The 20,426-nt window shown below is 35.9% G+C and overlaps 1 protein-coding gene across 4 annotated transcripts in view; it reads left to right on the forward strand.

Annotated features, from left to right (window-relative positions):
- FBXW7 (F-box and WD repeat domain containing 7) overlaps positions 1–20,426 on the forward strand; it is a 171,381-nt gene that overhangs the window by 78,204 nt on the left and 72,751 nt on the right. For 2 of the 4 annotated variants that reach the window (XM_019722716.2, XM_019722723.2), the window contains 2 exons: positions 10,129–10,178; positions 10,823–11,395. In XM_019722716.2, coding sequence (XP_019578275.1) covers positions 10,892–11,395 — 504 coding nt within the window. In that variant the 5' untranslated portion in view covers positions 10,129–10,178; positions 10,823–10,891. Of the gene's footprint in view, positions 1–10,128; positions 10,179–10,822; positions 11,441–20,426 lie in introns of those variants that run through there. The other 2 variants (XM_019722739.2, XM_074338439.1) reach the window with 2 other exon arrangements.

Genomic DNA, 20,426 nt, shown 5'->3' on the forward strand with positions numbered 1-20,426 from the left:
TTGAACCTTAAAAATAAAAATTTTATTTATCTCTTTACTGTAAATTTACCTCTTTAATTTACCTCTTTAATGTAAAAATTATATTGACGTCCTGTGCTTGTTCTTTGCTTCACAAATATCAATTCAGGGTCAAACATTAGATAAGCTGGCACACACAAATTCCTTTTCAATTGAAGTGAGACCATTTCTTAGCTTACTACTGATGTCCATTGAATAAGAAAAAGGTTGTTTAAATATGTGAGAAGTTAAAAACTGCAGCATAATGTTCATTGTTTTCCTATGAATAGTAGGATATTCTTTTCTTCACAGAAATCCAGAACTTGTCTGGGGCAGATCAGTAGAACTCATCTTGAAAGTATAAGACCACAGCTCTTCTTCCTTTTTTCTCAAGTCAAATTCTCACAATCAGAAGATTCAGGAAAAAAGTTCACCAGTGATACATTTGTGTTGAAAAGGAAGGAAAATCTGTTCAGTTTTGTTCTGCAGCTTCTCCAGTTGGTTTCCAGTCAGACTTGAGACTTGCTGATACCCTCTTCAGTCAAACCCAAGCAGCAGAGGACAGAAGCCAAGATTTCTTTTTGTAACATGATGTTTTCCAAAAGCGCATTTTCCTTTTAAGTCCAAGAATCTTGTCCCTTGAAGTCAAAACCATTTCTTCGTACTTCACAGGGACTGAAGAGTAAGTGCCACATTGGCTAGTTTCTGCAGCTGTTCTTCATCTTCCAAGTATTCAACAAAATCTAGCCTTCTGTTGTCCCAGATCAGATACACTGTTGAGAACTTTTCCTCAGCTAAGCCACTGGATTTCTTTATGGAGTAGGAGGTGTTCCTTACACATCCTGGAGTAAAATGACCTCTGTTTAATGAAGTTAACCATTTTGTAGCATCTTTCAGAACTTTTTTATTTCATCCAAAGAGTTTCTTACACCAGAGTACATGGATGCCTTCTGTGTCAATTCAGGTCCCCAGAGAAATAAATGTCAGCACAAGAGTTTATGTGCAGGGAGCCCCCATTCAGAGTTGGCTATTGGAGCAGACTCACTGTGTTCAGTCCTTTGCTGGGAGAAGCCTAGAGGAAGCATGGCCAGGTGTGAATGTTGCAGTGGATTCCAAGGTGAGATAGCTGGGGGCTGTCAAGCAGTTGTGCTTCTCATAGCAGGTTCTGTCAAACGTATATTGAGCAGAGTCCCACAATGGCCACCACACCTTCCCCATCCCATTTGGGCTTCGACATCGTCCTGCCGTGTGGACACCTGTCTTACCCTGCTCATGTTTGACACCCCCACCCAAACAAACGTTCTCATTCTGCTCTACCTGTGACCCACTGGGATCACTATATGGATCACTTCTCATCTATCTCATAGTCAGGTTTTGGCAGTCTGTGCTGGGCTGCCTCTCCTCCCCCACCCCCGCTGGACTGTCACCCTACCTCCCACACATGCGTCTAACTTGCTTGGCTTCATCTAGTGACTTTAGGGCTAAATTGTTGAGGGAGGCGGTAGTCAGAGGGAGAGGAAAAGCCGTCTGGGTTTCTTAAATGTGCAAATGGCTAGAAATGTTTGCATTCAGTGATGCAGAGAAAATATATAGTAGGAGGATCTAAGAACAAATTTAGGTGTGTGTGTGTGTGTGTGTGTGTGTGTGTGTGTAAAAAGGAGTTTAGGCTTTAAAATAATGAATTTGGGGTGATTTTGGGACATCTTGGTGAAACTAAGAGTCTCAGAGAGGAGTTTTGCTGGAAATAATAGAATTGTCATTAGCTCTATGCGATATTTGAAACCCTAGCTTTCAGAGAAACTGCAGAGAAGGAAGGAGCTGACAGTGGAAAACAACAATGCTGCCTGAGGGATGATACTACCAAGAAAAGGATGATATCAAGGGAAACTAAGGGACAAGAAAGTCGTAAAGAAGAGGGAGTGCTTGTTCAACAATGTAAAAAGCTATAAAACTGGGAAAAGATTCACAAGGGTTTAGCAACCAGTTTACAATTTAGTTATAATGGAGTAAACGCAGATTGCAGAGTAGTGGGGTTGAATGGAAATGAATTAAATTTGGCCAAAACAAAAATATGTATTATAAGTTAAATAACGTGAAAAATAGGTATTGTCATGTGGACTGAGAAATAGTGTTTTGTGTCCTTTTTGGTAAAGATGTATATGATTAGGCATGTGGATTTAAAATTTTCAGTTCAAAACCATAAAACTTAATGAATTCTTTCTGTTTGTTTCATAATATTCCCCATATGGTTCATTTGGTATTGATTTTGTTGACCTGCATGACTAAGGACCTGTTGGCCAATTTTACAGTCCCTGGAACTGGAAGATTTTTACCTTAAGTAATATATGATTTTCTAGTTAGCTGCAGTATAGGAGTCTGTGGAACTAAAATTACTAAAAAAGTTATGTGCTTTTGAAGCATTAATATTTTCAGTTATATATATATATATATTTTTTTTTTTTTTAGCTTGTGCTGAAAATAGCAAGACATTTGACAAATAAAAATCATTTTTACGACTTAGAATATAATTTATAAATAAATGTTAAAATATTATATTTATACCCTATCAGTTTCAAAGGTACTACAAGTGACTTTAGTACAGGCTCCAACTTTAAAAAATGTGTTTAAAATAATTGATACCGTGTTTGTGGCCTGGCTTGAAGTTCTGCTTTGGTGAAGAAAGTCTGCTCAGTGCATGACTGGCTTTAAAAAGATTTAATGATTATTTACTCACTAAACAAATGTTTTGAGGACCTACTAAGCCAAGCATTTTTGTAGGTGCTGAAGATACCAGTGGTGCAAAGGAAAGTCTCTTTCCTTATGGAGCTTAAGTTCTAGTGAGTTCTAGCTTAAGTTCTACGTGAATAAATGGATAGATAGGTGCTTCCATAGCAGGCACTGTTCTAGTCCTATTATATAGTGCTGGGGAGAAGGGTACAGGGCAAAGGAGAAAAGGAATGTGATGCAAGGGAGTTATTGTTTTACATGATGATTAGGGAATGTCATTGACTAGCAGATACTTGAATAGAGATCGGAAGGAAATAATGGGAAGAAGCATGCAGATACATGGGGTAGAGCATTTAGGCAGAGGGAATAGCCAGTGTAGAGGCTCTGCGGTAGCGGCATATTTTCCTCTTTAAGAGAGAACAGGGAGAAAAAGAGTGGAGCAATGTGAAAAAAGAGAATAGAATATGAGCTCAGAATGGTGGGATGTGTGTAGGTTATATAGGACCTAACAGGCAACCATAAAAGTAAGAACACTTTTGTTCTGAGTGAGATGGGGAGGCTTTAGGATTTTAAGTAGCAGAGTGATTTGACTTTATGTATTCCAGATACTTACTATCAGTCAGTTTAACCACAGTAATTAACTAATAAATTGTTGACTTGGAGTATAGAGAATTACAATAAGAAGTCAGAGTGTTAGTAAATAGTGTGGCCAGAAGAAGGCTCCTGATAATTTGGGAGGCTCTTTTAGGATGTAGTGAAAATCCTAAACTGCTTTCAGAATATGATTCTATTCTTTGAGTTATCTTCCAGTGATCTGTACAATGTGGTTTCTTTTTCTGCCATCTGTGACTTAAAGCTCCTTAAATGACTTTGTAGCTCAAGCCTAATGGATGCTGCCTGCCATATAACTTCTAGAAATGTTAATAATATTGCACAGTCATTTGGAGGCTTTGGCAATTTGCTTAAGTCACCTCTTGCTTTATTAATGACCAGAATTCCCCAGAGTCTCCTGTGATTTCAAGGCTAGTCTTTGCTTTGGAATCTTCTTTTGAGGCTCACAACTCTAGTTCGTTCTGAGACAGGCTTCCAGAGCTCTAAGTTTTAACATGTATACTCTGCCTGCTTTGATTCCTTTAAACATTCTAAGATGAGCAATTCAAATGGTTTTGGATAATCAAAGTTCTTTTGAAAAGCAAGGTTCATGAGAAACTAGTTAAAAAGCTGTGAGAAACTAGTTTTTTAAAAAAGCACTGAAGTTAGGTCTGAAGTACCACTGAATCAACAGGTATAATGACTGAAAGTTACCTGGTATTTTCTAGGACTTGGGCAAAGTCACAGAGTAGTTCTGTTTTATTTCAATAACCTTATTTTTGTATTTTTTGAGGACCAAAATTATCACACTTCATCTCGGAATGGAGCTGTCTATAGGCATGTCCTCCTTTAAGTGCCCTTAGGTTGGAACCTCTGGACTTCGCACTGCAGTGAAAGACCTGCCAAGAATAGCGTTGTTCTCTACACTTAAAAAAAGGAAAAGTAATACCCTATCCCCCCCTTTTTCCTCCAGCGATTACTCTAACAGTCCAACTTTATTTCATATGGGTTATATGAACTTTTGATGTATGTGAAAATCTTAGTGATGAATGTCTATATTGGAGCTTTTAATTTCTCTAATTATTAACTCTTTGTTAGATTGCCAGACCATAATAATCAGCGGTGCTGTGGCTTCTTCATTGATATCGCAGAATAAATACTGGGTGAATCCTGCATTGCAAGCAGTGCTCTGTCTAGTGCATTTAGATAAAGTAGGTACAATCCATCCTAATTATCTACAGATTTTGTTTTTGCAAATTCACCTACTCACTAAAATGTATTTGTAACACCAAAATCAGTGCTCATAGTCCTTTCACAATTATTCATGGGCATGGACATGCACAGAGGATAAAAAAATTCGAGTTACCTGACACTCATGTTCCCAGCTGAGGTCGAACAAGGTGACACTGTCTTCTTGTTTCAGCTCTCATACTGTAAACAAGTGTCATTTTCCTAGTCTAATTAGTGAAACATTTTTCACTAAAACTTTTCTATCCTTTTTTTGTGGAGGAGGGTAATGTTGCTGTTTAAAATGGCCCCCAAGCAGTGCTGAGGTGCTTGCTGCCTAGTGTTGCGATTGCCTTATGGAGAGCATGAGCTTTGTGCACGCGTGAGTTGTATAGTGCTGTGGGCGAGCGCACTGTTACCCAATCAGAACTGTGTATTAAACAGCATGTCTTTAAATAGAAACCCACATATGAAAAGATTATGTATTGATCAGTTGGCAAAAATGTTGTGACCAGAGGCTTACAGGAATTTAACCCTGTATTTCTCCTAGGCGCAATGGTTCAGTATCTGTGGCAATTTGTAGAACACAATTGCTGTAAATAATAAGAATAGACTGTTTAATTAAGGGTGGTGATTTATAGAGACTTTAGATATCTAAAACATTTCATAATTCCCTCTCTCTGAAATCATTATTTTAGGTTTAAATAAGTGCATACAGAGTTATAATGTAAAATCTAACGTTACTATGGGTTCTGGTCAGTTAAAAGTCATTGATTAACTCGTAAAGAAACATTTCTAAATATTCTGGAAAATTAATATGTGCTTGAAATATATTGGGTGCTCAGTAAATATTTCTCTTAGAGTAATAATCTTTAAGTATCATAGTGATTCTGGTTTTGGAAAAGAAGACTATCAATGTTAAAGACTAATATTCTTTTAGGATTTTGTCACATGTAGTTATGTAGACTGAGGCACATGAAAGAAAACTCAGTTGAGTGTCAAATTCTGGTCCCTGCTTTGCTTGAAGCTCACTATCAATCTTGAAAAATTTACAGTCTCTTTAAGCCTCGATTGCCTTATCTGTGAAGTGAGGGACATTTTCAATTTAAAATTTCTGTGGTTTTCTTTTATTAGTGTTATCCCTGCCTTTGAATCATGTCCAATCTCTTCATGCCCAATTGTCAAAGAAATCATACAACTTAATGTCAAAATATGTTAGCCATCATATTTTATTTTACTGACCTCAAGTGCTGTCTCACTAGTTATTAATAAAAACATGAGTTACGTATTTGATATATCTCGAAATTATATACTTCTAGTAAGAAGAAACAAAAGGTCATCCTGGCACTTTTGATATTTTAAAAAAATTTTTTTTTTTTTTTAGGGTATAGGATTCTGTTTATTGGTATTTGTATTTCATATGACACAGTATCCAAAATTATATTAAAATTTTTTCTCTAAAAACGTTTAGAATTAGAATTTTGGAAGCAAAAATATGTATTCTTTTGATACTACTTCATTTATTCATTTTCCTGTATGGCAGTTTCATTTTTCTAAATTATTTTTTTACATGCTCATACATGTATTTCTTCTTTTTCTTTTTTTTTTAAATTACAGTTTATTGGGGTGACAATGGTTAGTAAAGTTACATAGGTTTCAAGGGTACAATTATGTAATACATCATCTATGTATCACATTGTGTGTTCACCACCCAGAGTCAGTTTTCCTTCCAGACAGTTTCAAGTTTTAGATTATGGGTACTTAATTTTTCTTTTTTAATGTAGGCCTTTATAAACTATTTTTAAAAGGTATTTTCCTCCCTTAAAAATATTTAGTAGTTGATTCTGACTTCTCATTAATTGTTGGATAAGTACTTATTTTGTTTAGATCATTGGTTTTTTTAATAGGTTGTTACCAGAACTAATTTCCTAGAAGTACTGTTTTTGTTTAATTTTAAATTTATGAATACCAACAGAAAATGAAAAATTTCCCCTATTTCCATTACCATTCCTAAAATAGGTCTGAGAAATCCAATCCAATATACCAGGGGTGCCAAAAAATGTATACAAGTGGACACTTTGGTCAATGTTGCTCAAGCAGTAGTTCGCTGTAATCAGAAGTGTCTGGACGCTGATGGTAACCACTTTGAGCACCTCTTGTAATTGCAGAAGTCAAACGTGACTTGTATAAATCTTTTGTTATTGGTATCTATTGAGTATTACAATTTTAATACAGTTTTTTCCTTTCATAAAATGTGTATGCATATTTTTGGCAGCCTCTGTATATACTCCTTGAAAAAATTTTTATATGTTTATCAATTAGATATTTTCAGCCCCTTCTAATATTTTGGAATTCCTGTCATCTGACTTTTAGCTATGTTATTGTTTATTTTATATTAGCTGTGCTTTAAATCTGATTTTTCTATTTCGGTTTACCATTTGACCAGGTCCATTTTTTAAGAATTTGTATTATTTTGAAAGCTCTTTACATGTCACATTGTAAATATGAGAGTCATTTAACTTTATTGGCTTAAATTAAGACATTTTCTTTTCCGTTACCCCAATATAACACTAAAGTTACACAGTGATAGTGATTTGAATTTTTATTATTCACAATTTGTAACGGAACTAACTGTTCATTGATAACCAGTTCTGGTGCTATTTTAGAAATGGCAGTCATAAACTTTCTGTCGGTAGGCTGGCTGCTATTCTTTATTACATGTTTTATAACCTTTGTTCTCTCATCTTTTCACTTTGTAGATTGTTCTTAATATGTCATTAAACCTGTTTCAATCTTGTGCGAATAGGCCTGTTAGGTTGGGCACACAAAGGGCAATTTGCTTGGGGGCTGTATTGTTCCAGGCAGTGTCCCTGCTTTCATGCTGTTCTGTGCATAAACATGCAAGTGAGAAATGTCCTTGTTAGTGTTAGGAGATCCAGCCTTAGACAGTCACTAAAGCAAGATTTTGATTCTCTCTGCAGAAGACCTACGTATAACAGGTACCTTTATATACATTGGGATACTGTATATATTCATTTGTGATTTAGGTCAGCATTTTTCAACATCTTATTTTTTAACCTGCTTTCCTATGATGTTTACAGTTTGTTTTTGACATACTACCTGGTAAGATTTTGATGACCTTTATTTTTCTGGATTTTATCTTCTGAGAACAATGGATATATGTAATATGCTTTTACTAAGGAACTCTACCTTCTGCTTTGCTCAAAACTGGTATAGTTTTTTATATTTGATGGTTTCATTCTACCTCAAATAGAAATTTTGTATTGTGCTTGCCTGAGATGTAAATATGAACCACTTGACTTTTAAAAGCCGCATTTCATATATTGCATCATGGTTTATTGATTACATTTGATCATCAAAATTGTATGCATGAAGGAAAGTTCCCTTCCTCGCTCCCTAGAGGGCCATTTCATACCTCTCTTGAAATTTCAAATACCTCTCCCAATAATCACTCTTAGCTGATGACCTTGCTTCTTACTTTAACCAATTAAAAAAAAAACAAAAAAAGAATGAGAAGGGAATTTCCAGACTCCCACCACTATAAAAACCTACCTACTTTCAGCTGTTTTTCCACATTAAGAAATATGGTAAAAAGAAATAAAAGTATCTGTAATACCACTCCTCTTTTCCATCTATTGCTGTAAATGAAGTATCCACTTTCCAACTAAAACTAGTTCTTCTACTTTTGAATTAGTTCGCATCCCCTCTTGACAACCTAAGGACATCACTTCAACATTTATTCTCTTTCTGGCTTACATTATCAAGTTCCCTCCCCTTCTGCCCCCCCCCCCCCCCGGTTCAAGCCATTGTTTCTCAGTCTAGTCGTGTAGGACACAGCTTCCTGGCCCATGCTGGTATTATGAGCCTTGCGCTCCCCCCTGGCTGAGGCAGTCGGTCTCCAGTCATCAGTCGGCCACTCACAGCAGCTCATGGCAGCTCACAGCAGTTCTCGCTGGCTGCCGGCCGCTCACGCTGGCTGCTGGCCACTCACGTTGGCCACCAGCCGCACATGGCAGCAGATGGTATAGCCCACGGCAGCACACAGCAACCCATGGCAGCCCACGGCAGTTCACGACAGCCCAGCTCCAGAGAGAGTTGTTGTTCACAGTCTTAGCTATAGAGGGCACAGCTCACTGGCCCATGTGGGAATTGAACCAGCGACTTTGGCATTAGGAGCATGGCACTCCAACCACCTGAGCCACCGGGCTGGCCCACATTATCAACTTTTTATTTTGTACTGGGTCATTCTTGTCATTATACAGATATGGTGCTGGTTCTCCAATCTTAAAAAATCAAAAATCTTCTCTTGACCCCATTTTTCCTACCAGTTATCACTTCGTGTTTTTTTTTTTGTTTGTTCCCCTTTTCAGCAAACTTGTAACTTGTCCATATTGACCATCTGTATTGTCTTTCCCCAGTCTCTTAAATTTACTGTAAACTTTAATTAGACTTCAATTACCAAAACTTGCTCCCATTTCTAGTGACTTCCATGTTGCTGAATCCAATGGTCATTTCTTTGTTTTCATCCTATTTATCATCAGCTACAGTTGCCTTTGTTTGCTTTCTCCTCCTGGATGTGCGTTCTTTATGTGACTTCAAGGATACCATTCATTCCTGGTTTTCCTCCTTAGTCATTTTTGCTGATTACTCCTCTTCTTTCAGAATATTGGAGTGCCTCAAGGCTTGGTTTTTGGAACTTTCTCTTTCTGCACTTAGCATTTCTAGTGTAATTAGAATTGAAGAATTTCGCCACATAGACACTATCGCTTATTTCTTAGCAGGTATAGAGTATAGAAAATAAAATGAAATATTGCTATTTTAAAAGTATCTTTTAGACTTTCTTGACCCCATTTCAAAGCTTGCAATGAGAACTGTGCACCTTTGGGGGATTACCATCTACTGGCAAGGGTTGAAAAATTTGATCAGAGAGTTTTCTCTAAAGACCACTGTGATATAATGTAGTTACTCTTATGGTGTGATAGAAAATAGTTTTGTATTTCTTATATCTTGCAAACCTTAAAGATATTTTTAAAGGAAATGTTATATGAACTTGTGTAATGTGTTGGTATTATTTTATGTAACCTTGAACATGTCCATATAGATATCTGTAAAGAGTGAAATTTAAGAATAAACATTATAAAATTGATTCTGTCAGATCAAATTTTAGAGCCTGTGTTAAAAAACATAAAAATAAATATACTTGGTATATAAAATTTGAGATATATTATAGAAAGTAAATTTAAAGCACCTTATTTACCTTTGCCAAAATGCACTTTATATTTTGAAATATTGTCTTCTAGTCTTTATACAGTTTAAAATCATGCCATGACCATATAATTTCCTGCATTTTCCTCTTAGCATAATATAATACAAACATCCATGTTTTCACAATTTTTAAAATGTGAACATCATGTTTAGAAATTGCACTGTATATCCTAGCTCACGTATTCCTTTGTCTTAAACATTTAGGTTTTGATTATTTTTATTTACATTTATTTTTATTTTTTGCTTTTGTGGATAAAGCTGCAGTGAGCATCCTCTGCATAATTATTTTTTCTGTTTTAGGATTACTTCCTTAGGATAGATTGCCAGAAGTGGAGTGACTGGGTCACAGGGTATGATCTTATGAACCTTTTTTCCTTTAAAAAAAACTTTTTTGGTTGTTTGTTAATTTGCTATCCGGTTGATTTGTATTCGTTGTAAAAAGTGAAGCTCATAATGATTATATTTGGTACCTGTCAGAAAACTGTCTAAAGGCAAGGTTCTGTGATTAGAGAAGATTGGGGAATTCTTAGGGTACAAAAGCCTTTTTAACTTGGTTTACTCAGCATTTTCTGAACTTAACTGAGCAATTGTTTTTTTTGTTTTTGTTTGTTTGTTTGTTTGTTTTTTTGATGATACACTTCTTAACAATTTTGTGGAAGTATTACAAAAGATACAGCTTATAAAGTACTGATTGAAAAATTAAAAGTTTTTATTGGTCAAAGCAACTAAATTAAGCTTTATTCTAAAATTATTTTTTAAAAAGAGATTAAAATAAAGCTGTTTACATGTGATTTTTGTGTATATCTTTATAAAGTCTTATAAGTTTTACAATTTAAATTTCCAATGTTGATTCCTAAGGAGTGTCTTAGTGCCTTAATGACCACAAATACTCTTTATAATCGTTAATGAAATATGGAATGTAGATAGAAAACATGAAAGTGGAAGATAATGTAGATTGTACAAACCTTTTCTGTCCCCCCATTTTTCCCTACAGAATGTGAAAACCTTTGCATCTTCTGATAGTCTAGCCAAGGTCCAAGAAGTGGCAAGCTGGCTTTTGGAAATGAATCAGGAACTGCTCTCTGTGGGCAGCAAAAGACGACGAACTGGAGGCTCTCTGAGAGGTAACCCTTCCTCAAGCCAGGCAGATGAGGAGCAGATGAATCGTGTGGTTGAGGAGGAGCAGCAGCAGCAGCAGCTCAGACAGCAAGACGAGGAACACACTGCGAGGAATGGCGAAGTCGTCGGAGCAGAACCGAGACCCGGAGACCAAAGTGATTCCCAGCAGGGACAATTGGAAGAGAACAATAATCGATTCATTTCGGTAGACGAGGACTCCTCAGGAAACCAAGAAGAACCGGAGGAAGATGAAGAACATGCTGGGGAACGAGATGAGGAGGATGAAGAGGAAGAGGAAATGGACCAGGAGAGTGATGACTTTGATCAGTCTGATGACAGTAGCAGGGAAGACGAACATACGCATAGTAACAGTGTCACAAACTCCAGTGGTATCGTGGACCTGCCTATTCACCAACTCTCCTCCCCATTCTATACAAAGACAACAAAAGTGAGTATATTTAGTCTGCTGTGCACTTGAGAAATTTTACATATCCATAGTAATTGTAATAAAGCTTTTCTCACGGTCTTTGTGTTACAGCAGAATATTCTTCAGATGTGTAATAATAAAATGAACTAATTTTTGTTTTACAGAAAGTATTAGGAAATATTAGAAATAGAAATACTGATGGAGGGAAGGTAATTGATCTTATTTATTGTGATGAAAAATCATTAATATCAAATTTTATTATAAAGTTTATCCCTGGGACAGAGGTTAGTACGTTGTGTGCAGTGGAGAGGGTTGGGGTGAAACAATATTGGTATAAATCAAATAGTGAAAATCTTTTCTTATTTACAAAATGCAGCTGGTCGGGTGGGCTTTATATTCATTCACAGGTGTTATGCCAAGGCCCAAGTTACTGGAAGTTACCTCAAATTACTTTTCTTATTACGATGATTAAAATTGATGCTTTGAAAATACTCTTCTCTTCATTATGTAGTTAAAGATGAAACTACAGCCTGAATATAATATTTGGTTTTGGGGGAAATCTGAGTTGGTATTCTTAAAAGTTGTAAAGTATTAGACACAATGTTTAAGATTAAACATTTTTCCTACTTTATAAAACAAGAATGCATGGTGCTGTCTTCACTGCTTGCTTTCCTCTAGTTATTTTATTAAAATTTAAACATTCAGGAACACCAGAATAATTGGTTTTTCTTTCTGCCTCTATTTCAGTAGAATACTTCATTTACTTCTCAAAGGGATTTGAATACTTACCATAGGGTAACCAGACCAAATATCAAACCAGTTGATATTTGACTGTGAGAGGTAGGGGATGATGTGAAGAGGCACTTAGATTTCCAACTTAATGTCAAGTTTCTGCTACTATAGTATTTCCCTTGCCTGTAGTTTTCCTTTCCCTTCCCATTCCTGGGAGATGGCTCTGTTGTATCTGCCTCCTTATGTCACTTAACTAGTGGTAGCCCATGGAGTCAGCCCTAGACATATTTTATGATGTGGATGAGGAATCTTATCATCTCAGGGACTTGGTGATTAATCTAGTGCTAGTGCTGAGAAAAACAGTTCCGTTGGATGTAGTTCTTAGAGCCATGCCAGAGATTAGGGACTGGAATACACCAGCTAGTCATACTGTAATATTACTGCTTCCCAGTATTATCTTTACTACTGGATAGGCATGGGGGTGCTGAAACGTTAAAGTCTGTCTGAGCTGGAAGGAGGAAGTGATTGAGCAGTAAATTTGGACTTGGCAGTGCTTGTTCTTAGGGGTGGCATGTGGGCTTTTTTCCTCAAAATATTCTTGGATGCTGTATCACTTAAAATTGTGGCGATGATAAGGGACAGGGATTGTGGAGAGAAAGAAGCAGCATTTCTCTCACTACGCAATTATTCTATTATGTTCTCTTCTCCTCCCACCCACCAAATTAGAATCAAAATGGCATTATTTGCTTCAAAGTAATATCGAAGGGGAGAAAATGAAGGAGGGTATACATTGGCCATAAGTTGCTAATCGTTGAAGCTGGGTTATAGGGACATGAGAGCTCATGGGGATTATTCTGCGTAGTTTTTAAAGTATGTTTAAAGTTTTCCATAATATTCATAAATTTTTAAGTTGTAAAGAATATACACACACACACACACACCCACACCCACACACACACACACCACAAAATCATAATTAAAGTTGGAAATAGAAATTTTCTTTATATACCTCGGTCTTGTTGACTAACTCCTAAGTCAAGTAAATGCTAACTTCTCTACATTGAATTTTATTTTCTCTATATTTTGGTGCTGTTGAAATTACAACAAATTTAATAGGACATCATGTACTTTTCGCTGGAGTTAGAATTTATTTTAATCAGTATTTTAGGCAGTGTTGCTATTTAATGGTCTATTCAAACAGGAGAGAAAGTAGAAAGGATTACACTCAGAATGAATGAGGCATGTAACAACTTCTATCCTTTTTCCCCCCTCAGACTTCCAGGACAAATATCTTTTTGTTTGCGTGCTTTCTGATTCTTTATTTTTCGTTTAAAAATTAGATAAAAATCACGAATATCCATGCAGAGTAGACTTAAGAGTTAAATAATTATTTGAAAGGAACATTTTAATTTAGATAATAGCTTACTTATTTTACACACATTTAAATAATGTCTGAAGTAGTTTATCCTCTTACTCCTGTTTGTTCATTTTTAAATTTTACAGTGAATCATTGGTTTAGTTCATAAACAATATACAAACAGATTTAACATCATCTCCTTTACTTAACTTGACCTGGAATAAAATAGATACTTCGTTTAATACTTGAATTGCTATATCATTTTTGCTTCAGTATGTGAAACTTGAACTCTTTCTAAAACATGTTTATCCCTAATTTCCCTAACCTGCCTGTAGGTTTAGATTTTATTTAGTTGGTTTGATATAAGAAAGAACAGGATTCCGTAGTTTCCTTTGTGGTTTTCATCTATTTTATCATCGCTTTCTCCAGGTGTTGAAGCAATGCTTTGACTCTCAGCCCAATGGCCCTGACACTAACAGTTGTAGCCCTGGCTTGTTGGTAAGGCTTACTTAGACCTTGGCAAAATAGTGCAATTTCGGCTACCACTTAGTTAGCTTGGCAAAATAGTGCAATTTGTCAAGCTTTGATTCCCATCTCTTCATTTCTCTCCTTCAAAAGAGGGAGTTTATATCTCCCCTCTTTTTTCTGAGGGTTCAGTTGGAGGAATGGGGGTATAGTATTTAATTGCAATATTTTATTGAAGAGAGTTTAATCAAAACTAAGCCTTGCTGAACAATGCAAAGCTATCAGTGATTTCTGCTATATTTTAAATTAAAAACAAGAAAGCTAAATTAGATCTTTTTCCATTACGTCATCATAGTGTTTGTTAGGAAAACTTGTAGCACACAGGTTTGACAGGTGCCTGATTTTTCCCTTCAAGATGAAATCATAAACAGAACTTTGTGATATGTCATAGTTATATCCTTGAAAACAAAGTATACTGAATTTTAGTCATTTTTTCCTTGGTGACTCTTGAGTTGTGAATACAAATTATTGTTTTGTACACATAAGACCACAGGCATGACATGAATACTGATAGTACCAGGGGTAAAAGTGTGTACGCATTTATGTGTATATATGTGTATACACATATGCATGTGTACATGCTTTGAATGTATTTATTTTGAGGTTATTGGCCTTCGTAAACATGGCGAGAAAAAATATAAAACTATTTGATTGCCAAGGCAGCAATGCCCTTCTATGAGGTAGGATTTCAGTCTGAAATTGGCCTGTTTTTGTTTTTGTCCAGTCCTGAATCTTCAGGATCATTCCCAGAGAACTTTATTTTTCCAACATTTTTAAAATGTCAGTTATTACTGTGTTGCTTAAAAAGAGAATGTCAGTCGTCTGTGTGTATAAATGTGTTTAGTATAGTTAATAGGGAAAAGCTCTCACTACTTGAAAAGCTTTATTTTGGAGCAGCTTTAAATTCCTGATCATTATTCACATAAGACACATCTGCACACGGTACCCCACGGCCAATTTCAAGTCCTCTTAAACTGTGACTTTTGAGAAGAGTAGAGATAGAATAATCATTTTCAAAATCCCTTTTTTTTAGTGTTAATATGGGATTAGCCTTCTACAGTGTTACCCATGATACCTTTCAAATGTTTTTTTGGCAGTTTCTTAAACATACCCTGTGGGTAGTCAGACCTACTTATTCATTATTCCCGAACATGCCTTATATGCAAATATGATACTAATGAAAAAAATCATTTTTGGTCCTTCCTTGCATTGGTGTTTTCTTTGAAAGCATGTTGAAAACTGTTAAAACTATTAGGATAATCTTTTTTTTTTTCCCCCCTAGTCACCAAAGACTTGTTCTTATAGGAGCCTATGACAATAATACACGTTAGAAATTCCAGACTGTCTTAATATTTTAAGTCAAAGGTAGTATCAGTCAAGAGATGGTAAGTCCATAGTGTGTGCAAGTTCCTATGACAGGTAAGTAAGCAGGATTGCAGAGAGACTAAATGGTTTCATCCCAAAATCACACCGTGACAAGAGATTTTAATCTAGAGCTGCCTAATTTCAAAAGAACCCCTTTCTTTCCATGTGCTGTGCTGCCCCCTGTGGTAGAATTTGGCAAACATTACTAAAGATTTTTAGCCTAACTACAAGTCTATTTAGGTTCTAGATTCTGTATGGAGTGTGGTGGTGGCTTTCTAATGCCATGTCGCATAGAAAATCGCCAGAGCTACCCTTTGGAAAGTACAAAGAGCTCATAAGTGATTTTCTTTGTGTATTTAAGTTAACAAACAGTACTGAAGATATGAGGCCTTGAGGCTAAAGTTGTAACAGGAAGATATGACAATGATATTTGAGACTGGATAACAGATATCATTCTCTCTAGAGTCCATTAAATGTGCTTCTTAACAGGGGTTGTGTAGCTGGCTTGTTCTGTAATTGGACTAGTTTGCCTGCAAATTCTAAAGTCAGTTTGCTTCCCCAGATAGGAATACCGCTCTCTTCAGTTCTAATTCCCTCTGTCAACAAGCAGCCTTATATTAAAAGAAAGAAAGGGAGGGAGGGAGTGAGGGAGGTAAGGAGGAAGGAAGGAAAGAAGGAAGGAAGGAAACTAAAACTTGTTTTCTGAAGAGATGCCTAGCCCATACTAAAGATTCATTTTATTTGTTCAGTGCAGAGTAACAACTCATTTTCTACCAAAATGAAAAGCAAATGAGATTACCATTGCACCAGATCTTATATCCTCCTGATCTTTTCATGAAGAGAACCATGTTTGAGCACTGATTTCTGCTTCTTCCATGTCTGTCTTAGTGCCTTCTGTCTGTCCTCACATAACTTAATTCCTTACCTCAAATTAGTCTGTTGTTTTCCATCCTAAAACTAAACAGTTTTTTTAATCCCTTTTTTCGTCAAATAAGAAAGAAATGTTTACTGTTTCTGGTCCACCATCCTATAGCACTCTCTTGAACTGACTATAGCGGAAGAAGCAATGAACTCTTTAAGAGTTCTTTGTATAACCAGTTCTTCACATCTCTAGGACTTAGGTGCCACCTGGAATTCTCTAAGGTCAACTTACCACATTATCAGAAGAGTAATAGTTAGCATGGTGGTGTGTTTCTTTGTTTTTAAGACATTTATTTAATATGTAGTTTCTTTAGAGAGTTACTTGAGTAGCTTTGATAGCCCTTTTGGCTCTCCATGAAACACGAATATCTTTCATTTTAAAATCTTTCCGTGAGCAATTTCAGAGTCTGTCTTTTAAAACATAATTCTAAAGTGCTTTACCAGGAAGTCTCCAGTACTTTTCCTCCCCTCCCCTATTCCCAACCCCACTCATTTTTTTTTCCAAACTAACTAACGTATTTAAACCACTTAGGTTTTCTTTCTGAATTTGAAGTCTCCTGAGATAGAATCCGAATTCGAGGGGACTTTTGAGATCACCAAGTGCAAACCTGTGCCCTGTGGCTTTATCAGTAGACTCAGACTTGAAAAGGAAGACATCACTAGAGAATACTACGGTGTGAAGTATTATATTTTTAGACAGTTCTTTACGTTGACATTTGTCACTTTTCTTTGGTCCTTGTTCTTCCATCCAGAGCATGACAGCTCTTATAGGAGAAGCCTGCGATCATATTCATCCATAATCCTTTTCCAGATTGAATGCCATCAAGATGTGTTCCAGGATTACCGTCCTGGTTGTCCTCTGGACACATTGCTCTTGAAGTGTTGTGTCTTCTGGGCAGTGTGGTGTTGCTGAGGTACAGTAGAGCCAGACAATCGCCCGTTGTTATTCTGAACTTCAGCATTGCCGTGGAACAAACAGCACTGATGGTACCAGTAACCATGATAATTCATTTATTGAACACATTTGCTGTGTGCCAGGACACTGTGTTACATTACATATATAATCTCATTTAATCTTAAAAATCCTGTTTATGTAGGTTCTAATTTTTATCCCCATATCAAAGGTGAGAAACAATGAAGAGAGGTTAAGTAATTCATCAGTGGTCAGTCACCTCGTAAGTAGTAGAGCTAGGATTTGAACCCAGGTCTCATTCTGGGTCCAGGTTGCACTTTGTTAAAATTTGAAAATTCAATAAAAGTATTAATAATTTTTAGAAGAGGTGGGCTGTGGAAAAACCATAAAACCCACACCTACTTCATGTCCCCCAAAGTTGCCCCAACTTTATCTCTGTTCCCATGGTACATTTATTATGACTCATCACACTGTATTAAAATTGTTTTTGTGTCTCCTATTCAAGGCCTTTGATTTCTTATTTATCTTGCCTAATAATATTTACCATGCATAAGGCACCCTGATACCTTATAATTTGTCAATAATTATTTAGTGAATCAATTTTTACTTATTACTTGCAGCCCTTGACCAGGTGGATACATATTGGGAACTACCTATTTTGCATAGCTAGGTTCAGTGTATATACTATTTTGCATTCCTGCTTCTTTCAACATCCATGTGCAGATTTTTATGTAGGCATAAGTTCTCAGCTCCTTTTGGTAAATACCAATGAGTGCAATTGTTGTCTCATAACAGTAAGAGTATGTTTAATTTTGTAAGAAACTGCGAAACTGTCCTCCAGGGTGCCTATACCATTTTGTGTTCCCAGCGCAGTGAATGAGAGTTCCTGTTGCCAACATTTGATGATATCAGGATTTTGACTTTGGGTAATTCATTGTGGTACGTGTGTAGTGGCATCTCATTGTTTTCATTTGAAATTCCCTAATGACATGCAATGTTCAATATCTTTTCATATGTGTATTTGCCATCTGTGTGTCTTTGGTGAGGTGTCTGTTCAGGTCTTTTGCCGTTTTTTCAATCAGGTTATATCTTTTCTTACTGTTGAGTTTTAAGAGTTCTTTGTATGTGTTGATTAAAGGCCTCTGTCATATTGTCCCTTGCAAATATTTTCTCCCAGTCAGTAGCTTGTCTTATTCTCTTGACATTGTCTTTCACAGAGAAGAAGTTTTTAATTTTAATGTTCAGGTTATCAATTTCTTTCATGGATGGTACCTTTGTATCTAAAAAGTCATCACCATACCCAAGATATTCTAGGTTTTCTTCTATGTTACCTTCTAGGAGTTTTATAGTTTTGTGTTTTACATTTAGGTATATGATCCATTTTGAGTTAATTTTTGAATGTGCATGGCCAGTTTTTCCATCACCTTTTGTTGAATGCACAGACTATCTTTTCCCCATTGTATCGCCTTTGCTCCTTTGTTCCTTTGTCAAAGATCAATTGACTATATTCACATAGGTCTATTTCTGGGCTCTTTACGTGTGTGTGTGTGTGTGTGTGTGTGTGTGTGTGTGTGTGTGTGTTTTCACAACATTTTTTCCCCAGGATCTTGTTGTGGGATAGCTTTTCTCTGTTGAATCATAACCCTGGTATATAGATTGGGCTGGTAATATTAGACAGAATTGTGGTAGTTATGGTCAGCTGTTTTTTTTTCTTGTTTTTTTTTAATAATTTATATTGTTGATAGACCTGATTCTCTAAGGTTCTACTGTGTGTTATAGGACCTACGTTGCATATAGAAAATGCTTAAAAAATTGAATTGAACTTTCAGAAAACAAAATCTTTAAGGGTTTTTACAAACGTGATCGGGTTTGTTCCTGTTCCACTAACTGTGAACGTTTGCAGGTCTTTGAACCTAAATACAAGACTTTAAATTTGTCACTGTTAGACTTTTCTATTGTCATTTGACATTGGGCTTCTATCCTCAATTTCCATGTTGTCTCCTTCCTTACCAACTTCCTCTTTAAGATTAGTTTGTATCAAGATTCTGTCTTCTAGCATTTTCTCTGTGTCTCAAAACTATCTCTCCCAGTTTTGTAGTTTTCAATACATATGTATCCACATTCAAATAATTATATCAGTGATATCTTCAGTGAGGAAATGAAAGCTAGGTTGAGACCTAAAGGATAGGTAGAATTAGACAGTGTTGAAAGGCTGTAAAGAAATGAAAATAAGTAGTCATAATTTTTCTGAATAGTGGCAGAAATTTTAGAAATAGGTATAGAGCTTCTCTAAGTGAGTATTTGAATATATTCCAAATATCTGTAGAGGTTTATATTGGGCAAATTGGTTTAAATTTTCTGTTTATATCCTGTTTGTTAATGGTTTACTGATGGCTAAGTGGTACTTTGGAGGGTTGTTTGCAGAGTTTCCACACCATAGGCAACCTACTTTCCTTGACATTTTGAGGATTAATCTTGATGCCAAGTACAGGTACTTCACAAAATCTTTCTGTGGTGTCTAAAGTTTTAACTTAAAAATATTATTTGCTTAAGATTGCATGAAGTAAATGACAGAAGTGGTATAGTTTAGATCATGCTTGCCCATCATCTCCTTCATCATCCTCTAAAGTCTTAATCCCATCTTTGACTTCTCTTCTGGGGGTCACAGTTTTAATGCATTTCATTGCTTTGGGTGGTATAATAAATCTATAAATTACGATAAAGAGGAAAAATGAGTTGTCACTATTATTTTTGTTTCTTATTTGAAAATTGCCTTGAATTCAGTACTGTGTAGTTTTAATTGAGAAATGCCGTTTCTTTTCTATTTAGGATTGGGATTTTTTTATTGGAAAATTTTAAAAACAATTTAGAATTCTTTCAGTGAACACTCTAAATAAGGATAGTAGTTCAAAAACACACAAAGAAATAAAGCCACAGGAAATACAGCGTACTTAGGTTTTTGTAGAAGTCATAAATGAACATGTTTAACATACTTAGAAAATAGAGAAAGTATTATTTTCCACTGTGAAAGTCATACATAAGAATTAATTACTTAAGAATTCATCTATTTCTTCATTGAACACTAGAGGGCCACATAGTACTTTATTACTATTGATAGAGCTGCTTTCATGTATTTAAATATATTTCCTAAGTGCTTGCCTCTCCTCTAGTTTGTATTCTAGTACACAATTTTTTGCTCGGAATTTGAAATTAACACTTGCACTAGTTATGTACATTGC

This window comes from Rhinolophus sinicus, linkage group LG07 (assembly GCF_036562045.2).
Source record: "Rhinolophus sinicus isolate RSC01 linkage group LG07, ASM3656204v1, whole genome shotgun sequence".
Taxonomy (NCBI): Eukaryota; Metazoa; Chordata; class Mammalia; order Chiroptera; family Rhinolophidae; genus Rhinolophus; species Rhinolophus sinicus.